The 8710-nt window shown below is 34.2% G+C and overlaps 1 protein-coding gene across 1 annotated transcript; it reads right to left on the bottom strand.

Annotated features, from left to right (window-relative positions):
• Positions 1–7631: 7631 nt before the first annotated feature.
• Positions 7632–8710, bottom strand: LOC132719820 (nuclear speckle splicing regulatory protein 1-like). The gene has a single exon (XM_060703744.1). The coding sequence runs from the start codon at positions 8682–8684 to the stop codon at positions 7770–7772; it is 915 nt and encodes a 304-aa protein (XP_060559727.1). The 5' UTR covers positions 8685–8710; the 3' UTR covers positions 7632–7769.

Genomic DNA, 8710 nt, shown 5'->3' with positions numbered 1-8710 from the left:
AATTCTCAAAAGGGGAAAAAAGGGGGTATAAGTAACTGCCCAAATTTTTTGAAGAAAATTTTTGGCAATTTTAATTTTGCAAAAGAAAACCAAACTTTAGTTTACTGTTAAAACAAAAAGGTATAAAATTTAAAAGTTTTAAACCCCATAACATTTGAATCAGCCCGGGGACATAAATAAACTGTGTTCTTTTATGTAGGACTCCAGCGCGACTTCTGGCAGAATATTTCTCACACACACAAAGAAATCACTACAAATTAACGAATGCCCCCTAAAAGTTTTCTAAGTATTGCAGAAGAAAAGAGAATAAAAGTAACTAAGTGTTTAATATTGTTCTTGTGAAATGAAGTGCTATTCATTGCAAACTTACCACACAACAATAATCCAGGGTGGTATATTGTCTGCCCATACATATAATTCAAACTATCATACAAGGGACATAATGTGAACTTAACTCTGGTGAAACAGACCACACAAGCATTTCAAGGTTGGGAACAGCCTTAATTTTTCATAAACAAGAGCACAGAGCCTATTGTTTCCTGTACAAAGCCTGAATAGAACCATTAGATCTGTGAAGCAGTTATTAACTGAAAGAAATCTTCGCATTTTAAACTGCCTGTTCTTGTTAATTCTCTACACACGATTGTTTTCAGATGATATGTGAGTCACACGACATGGGTCTGAATGCGATACATTGTTTTGATGTGGTAGACATTTGTGCCATGTTATTTTAAAATCCTTCATTGCATGACAGTTACTGTCCTGACATGAATACCTACCTATATACCTCTTTAAATGTACTTTCACCTTGTATGTATCTATTACTATATTCACACACTCTAGAACAGTAAGCATTTATGCCATTACATTTACACTAAAACTATAAAATAATATCTCTATTATCTATATCCTCTTCTTGTGAGAGAGTGAGTGAGCTTCACACACACACGTATCCTATATATAAGGCAATGGGGTTGCCACATACCACTCTGATGTCCGAAGACCGTGATATGCGTGAGTAGTGTGAGAGAGAAGCCGGTGCGAGAGAGCGATGACACACTGAAGCAGCCCGTACAAGTGTTAACTTTCAATCCTGTAATTGTGAAACATTGTGAACTTCACTAATTTATGTCACCTTAATCTCTATAGTGTGTGAGAGAGCGTGTGTAAAAACATGTGTTATATCACACGCACCACACACACACACCCAATCACACACACACACGGATGTGCAACTTTAACTGTAATGTGAGAATGTAAACTACAAATTAAAAGGGTAAAACTTAACAATTGAGTAGGACATCGTCTTAGAGATGCAACAAATCATCATACTTTAGTAGTGTCTATACCATATTTAATTTTTTAGAACAATCCTTATGTCCAAAACACAAATGTGTCAGTGCACACTTTGTTGTGCACAGACAGACAGACAGTTGCACACACACTGGGATTGAGTGGGCACGTAAAAAAAATAAATGAGATAAATCAACTTTAACCTAAAATCTTGAAATACACACGCTGAACAAGTTGAAACACATATATTTTATCACTACCTCATAAGTCAAGCGCAATAAACTACTACCAAAACTGAAATAAAATTCTCTATATCAATATGTACCCAGGTCATAGCTCACAGTAGTGATAGGCATGTATTCCTGTCTAATGTTAGTTAGATGTTGCATTATATGTCCTGTAAAGTTGGTATTCCTAAACTAAGACTCAAAGGAAACAAATAACAAAATAATGAAACGGTTTTAAGTAGAGTGTAAAGAGATATATATTAAATCTACACACACTACTGAATAAATCCACCAAGCGAAAACCCCAGTGCAAAACTTAATCACTTGTCACCTCCCGTTAGAGAGTGTGTAAATTGAAACAAATCCTTATTTGCAGTTACATGCGCACCACAAGCCTATAAATTCAAAATATATTTTCCTTAGTCAAGACGGCATAACTTAAAAAAATCTAAATAAAAGTCTATGACAAAAACCCAGGTGCCCACCACACACATGCTATCAAATTCCTGTAAAGTTTCATGAGCTCTATGTCAAATATCCTTTTTGAGTTACATGTGACACAAAGTTGAAAATTGCAAAATTACTAGTCTAAGACAACTAGAAAATGTCCTATAGACACGGGTGCCACCACCCCGCCACTCTTTCAATCTTTTACCTAAGTCAAGAAATAAACACAAATACTGGATAAAATTCACAAGCCAAACCCCAGTGCAAATTCCTAACAAATATGCTGCTGACACCATGCCTTATAAGGTTTATTGACTATGCAAATCCATTTTTGAGAACTTTCGACACAAGTTGAAAATGAAAAAATTTCTACTGTTGAAGCAATAACTCTTAAAAATACTAAATAAATCCAGACGAAAAAATACCACTGGTGCCACAACTGCACAAGCTGATCAATATTCCTGTAAAGTTACATGACTCTACGTCAAAACTTTTGAGTTTATGTGCACACATGTTGGAAAATTGCAAAATTTACTAAGTCAAGGCAATAACTGAAAAATACTAAAAATATCCAGACGAAACATACCCAGGGCACAACTACACATGCTGATCAACATTCCTGATATATATATGGGGGGGGGAGGGGTGTGGTCTCTCAGTTCACCTCTACACACGAGTATAGTGCACCACAAAGTTAAAAATTGCAATTTACTAAGTCAAGGTCAATAACTCGGTAAAAATACTAAAAATATGCACACGAAAATACCCAGTGCACAACTACACATGTGCATCAACATTCCTGTAAAGTTCAGACTCTAGGTCAAATACTTGTGATATACATGCGACACAAGTTGAAAATTGCAAAATTTTACTAAATCAAGCAATAAACTCTGAAATACTAAAACTATCCAGAACGAAAAATACCCAGGTGCACAACACACATGCTGATTCAACATCCTGGTAAAGTTTCATACTCTAGTCAAATACTTTTGACTTACATGCGGACACAAGTTTGAAAAATTGCAAAATTTTACTAATCAAGGCCAATAACTCTGAAAAATACCTAAAAATGATCCAGACGAAAATACCCAGTGCACAACTACACATGCCTGATCAACATTCCTGTAAAGTTCATGACTCTAGTCAAATACTTTTGAAGTTACATGCCGACACAAGTTGGAAAATTGCAAAATTTTACTAAGCAAAGGCCCAATAACCTCTGAAAAATACTAAAAAACTATCCAGACGAAAATACCCAGGTCACAACTACACATGCTGACTCTCCGTATCTAAATAACTTTTGTAGTTACTCAACATTCCTGTAAAAAGTTTTTCATGACTCTAGGTCAAAAATACTTTTGGTAGTTAAGTTACTATGCGACAACAAGGGTGAAAAATTGCAAAATTTACTAAGTCAAGGGCAATAACTCTGAAAATACTAAAAATATCCAGACGAAAATTCAACCCATGGGACAACTACACATGCTGATCAACATTCCTGTAAAGTTTCTATATCTCTAGGTCAAATACTTTTGAGTTACGTGCACCACAAAATGAACGGCTCACGGCCGTACGGCACCGTCGAAGACGACGAAGACGGGACGCGGAACGGACGGTAATTGACGTAACGGACAACGAAAATCTAAATGCCCGCCACTAATTGGGCACAATAATTCTAAAAAAAATGAAAAAAATATCCTAGACAAAAATACCCAAGCGTGGAAAACAAACAACATGCTTGAATTCACATCCTGTAAAAGGTTCATGACTCTAGGTCAAATCCTTTTTGAGTTACATATGACACAAGTTAAAAATTGCAAAATTTTACTAAGTCAAGGGCAATAACTATAAAAATACTAAAAATATCCAGACGAAAATACCCAGGTGCACAACAACATATGCTGATTAACATTCCTGTAAAGTTTCATGACTCTAGGTCAAATACTTTTTGAGTAACAAGCGACACAAAAGAGAAACGACAGAAGGACGGACAAGGGTAAATCTAAATGCCCGCCACTAAAGTGGGGCACAATAAAACCACCTTACCTGCTGGAGCTAAGGGATGCTTAGACTCCAGTAATTGTAACCCATTTTGTTGCCAGACTTACAATCATGTAAGGTTAAACCGTGTGCAGCCTTTAAAGCTGCACTCCTACAGATGAGCCAAAATATTTCAAGAAAATCAACATCGCGAAAAATGTACTAAAATTTTAAGAAAGGTAAAAATATTGAAGGTCCAAGTTATATTTTACATGTTATGTGCGATTAAGACTGATTTTGCAGTATTTTATCACCATATTTCTACTGAGTTATTAACATAGTAAGGGCTGTTTTTTGCATATATGGACCACTTTTTTTGTAATTTTCTTGGATTATAATTGCTGATTTGTTAATATATAAATAACTTTAGTTTGTTCACCTCACAATAGTTTACTTTTAAATACACTGTCCAAAAATTTCGCGAAAATTTTAACATGAATCTGGAGGCGTGCTGCTTTAATTTGTTGACAGAAAACGTCCCATATCTGGTAAGTATATTTAAAGTAAGATACCGCTACCTTTGATTTGCCTAGTGGGTTTACTGGGGTTGTAATGATTTGTAATGACAGCCTTAAACGATCTTAGCAAAATTAAATGTCTATTATAAAATAAATTGACAAGTGTTAAATTCCCAGAGCATTCATGGCCTGAAGCAAATTAAAACCAGCTGTAAGCATTCCTATCTGACAGAATTTAACATTTCTGGAAAATAACCCATAGCATTAGCAGGTAACTGGAGTCATCAATTTAACCAAATGTGATTAAAGATGTTTTTACCCTTCTAAATTTATATTATTGATTTGCTCTACTTTGAATTTGGAATGTCCATTTAAAAATAGAGGGATTTCGCTATCAAACAAACAGTATATAGAGCGGGGTCAGACTGCACAGGTGTGCATGCAAGCCTGGTTCTATACTGGTGGCATATGGTTAAGAATCCCCTGACATGCCGTCTATTTACATCCCAACATTTGGATAGATGAGCAATCACACACTCACCTAGTGTTTAGCGTTACACTTTACACAGTATTCTCAATTACTAATTGGCGAATTCCATACTAATGAAGACCTCAGCGTACCCCACACGCGTCAAAACCTCATGTAGAGCACCTACCATACTTTCAATTTGCTTGGCTAGATAAGTCTACATCACATAAAAAGAATCCTATGTCTCTGTCGGGATATTCGCAACCCACAGCGGTGAGGGGCAAGTGTTTGAAGTAAACGACCATAATCAACCCGCAATGACCTATTAACTATTAACATTCTCACCATTTGTATAAATAAAAACAAATACTTACACTATGGTCTACATATATATTTTTGGACAAAAGTAACAAATATAAACACCCTGCCTTACAACAAACAATATAAGAAAGTATATGAATGCTTATCAAACTGCAACACGTTACTATAATAAATTTTCAATGTCCTTGTGTAATCTAATATAGCCTACAAATTGGTTATATTATTCATATCTATGCGCATTAACTTTGATCTTTCATTTCTTGTTGTTTTACTTGGTATTTAAGATTTTCTAACCATATTACTCTCTATTTCGAAACTTCGCGAGTCACAACCCCACCATATTGGATAATAACAAATATTGTGGTGTGTAAGTAGTTTGATGTCAAGTATATACAATCACACTCTATTATCACACAAAATCATTTTCGGACTCCTATATAACACTCTCTTAGACTCCATATGGTCATTTATAGAATATCATTTGTGAAAATATTACTGTTTCCATCACTTTATATAAAAACACACACACACACTTGTCTACACACACACCCACTAATTCACCGGCTGGTACAATGCTTCAAATTTTTCATTACTCATTGCTGAAATCAATAATTACCGCAATAAAAAACATTAGTGTACACACCATCTATTAATATTATTACACACACAGACGAGCCCACACACAATATAAACTATATATATATATTATGGGGCTTGGAGAAGAATTATACACTTAAAAAAGCTAGCAAAATTTTGTTTGTTTCAGTTTAAAGATTTGAATCAGAGCAGCAAATACGACTAAAGTATACCAGTAGTGTAAAAATCCAGCCAGACACTATACTGATGTCTCCTAATTTCAGCAGTAAGCTGTTAACAATGGCCTGTCTTATATTATCATAGTGTTAGTCCCGATGGTTTGGTCCATTTTTAGTCATAAACCGGTTCGAAAACTCGATATTAAACCTGTTATTGAGGCAAGTATTACAAAAAGAGCCAAATACGTTTAAGATTGACATACCTTAAGACTTTAAACATACCTTTGTTTTCTGTAACAAGATACTGTTTAAAATCCATGATTTTTTAAGGTATGATCTATAAAATATTTAACCCAGATACAAAGTCATCATTTAAATGGTCATCATTTTTGCAAACTGTGACACCTTTAATCAAAATTATGCAAAGCAGGACAAGAATTTTTTTAACAAAATTGACATGATAAATTTTTCATTTCACAAGCATTAATGGCCAGTATTTCCGCATACATGTATTTCCTAATCTTTGATGTAATCTTGACAATCAATCACTTCAACATAGTTTTCTGCATACATTTTTTACATAAATTACTAACATATCAAAATAAAACATGAAAAAATACAAGACGTATTCACCTGATACTAAAAACAAATTTAATTTCAAAATTGAATACTTTTAATATAACTGGGCTCATTAAAAATCTATTTTAAGAATGGTGAAAAACTACAACTCTGAAATGTTTTATATGAAATTTCATTGTGTAAGTTGCGGATATTTAAAGTTCAAGAAATTGAAAAAATGTGTTTTTCTTTCAATTTTCCTTTCACCTATCTCAATGTAGCAAATGAGAAAGAAAATTCTTTAGAAAAACATGTACTCATAATTTGCAATTTTCAAACGCCAAGTTCTAAAAATTTTAAAATGTTTCATTACACACTAGTTAAAGTTTCATTGTAAATAGAGTCATTATTCTTCTAGGTTAATAATTTATACAGTGAGCAGGAGATAAAGTTCAATATCAACAATTTTTAACATAAATATATACTGAATTGGTAAAGAAACACATGCTAAACACATTACTTAGTATTCAGGTAATTGAATGATAAATATTATTTTCAAACAATGACCATGTTTTTTGTTTACTTCACAAATGTTCATTAAACAATTGTCCCCCAGGCATTTCTTTACCATTTCTCTATATGCAACCAATGGATTTCAAAGGAAGTACTTCAATTTCTCTCTAATTCAATGAATTCCATGCAATACTAATTACTCATTTACTTTCCATAATGATTGTTAATGAGACACATTTCCTTTCAAATTAACTTATATTTATTGCCTTACTTATTTGCATAAGTAAAATAATAGCATGGGTGCAAGTTCATAATTTCTAAAAGCCTGAAAAGTCTGAATTTAACATTATTTTAATTGGTTCTATATATTAAGAGTGCTTTCAGGAGTATAAAAAACCAGAACTTATGGAAAATGCCTGAAAACTTGTACCCATGTAATAGTAAGATAAGTGCATTATTGAGTGAAACCATCAATCTATATAAAAATCCAATGTAAATACTTACCTGATCTGCGATCTGTGATCAATTACCATAAAAATTATGATTACTGTAAGTTTTGTAACTTTATTATGATGAGTAAACAGTAAGAATAGTTCAAACAGGCATGTACATATGAAAAATTTTACATTTAAAGGATTGCATGCAGTTAAGAAAAATTCAGTATGTTAAAATAAATCAAAATAGAAAGTTATGTTGCATTAGACTCGGAAGCATGATCCGTGTTTGCATTTCCTAACATTTCCTGAAAATTGTCACTTTCTGTATTTTCAGTTTCAGGTATTACATTCTGTTCAGCAGGCATATCATTATTTGCCACCTGTATACCATGACTCTCTAAATAACTGGTTTTATCAAACTCTCTTGCATCACTTTCATCCTTACTGTCTCCCTCCTTAATAATATCCCCCATGCCTGCCAAGTCTAACATTTTACTTTGAATGTTTAAATCTTTCTCACCACTATCTTTGCTTCCAACAAATTCTTCCTCTTCTTCATCTTCCATTGGTTCCCATACTTTCTCTTTTTTCTCATTTTTACCTTCACCTTTAGACCTTCGTTTAGGTTTAGATGAGTGTCTCTCACTTTCACTATGATGTCTACTTTTTTTCTCTGATCTACTTTTGCCCGACCTATGTCTATCTCTGCTGTGATCTCGACTTCCAGATTGAGAACGAGTCCTATCTCGATGTTTTGCATGGCTCTTGTCTTTCTCCCTCTCTTTACTCCTATCCATACCTACTTTACCCCTATCCATACTCTCATCCGGCCTCCTATCACCCCTGTCCTCTCTCTTTCTTCCCCTTTCTTCCCTCCTCATATCTTTCAGCCTTCTATCCCGGTCTCTCTGCTCCCTCTCTCTATCTCTCAACTCTCTCTCAGTCAAAAAGTCCTCATCAATCTCACTTTTCATTCTATCTCTATTCTCTTTATCATCTCTATGTCCCCCCTCCCCATCACTATCACCATCCTCATCACTCCCTTTGTCCTCCTCCCCCATACTTGCGTCACCATCCTCTTCCTCTTCATCTCCTCTGAAATCATGGACTTGATTCATCATATGCTCTATCTCCTCCTCCAACTTCATGCGACGTTCTTCAATCATTGCTATATTCAAAGTAAAATAAAATC

This window comes from Ruditapes philippinarum, unplaced genomic scaffold, assembly GCF_026571515.1.
Source record: "Ruditapes philippinarum isolate M1 unplaced genomic scaffold, ASM2657151v2 ctg821_1_1_1_1, whole genome shotgun sequence".
NCBI lineage: Eukaryota > Metazoa > Mollusca > Bivalvia > Venerida > Veneridae > Ruditapes > Ruditapes philippinarum.
The sequence above is the reverse complement of the archived record's forward strand: the minus strand, read 5'-3'. Positions and strand labels throughout refer to the sequence as shown.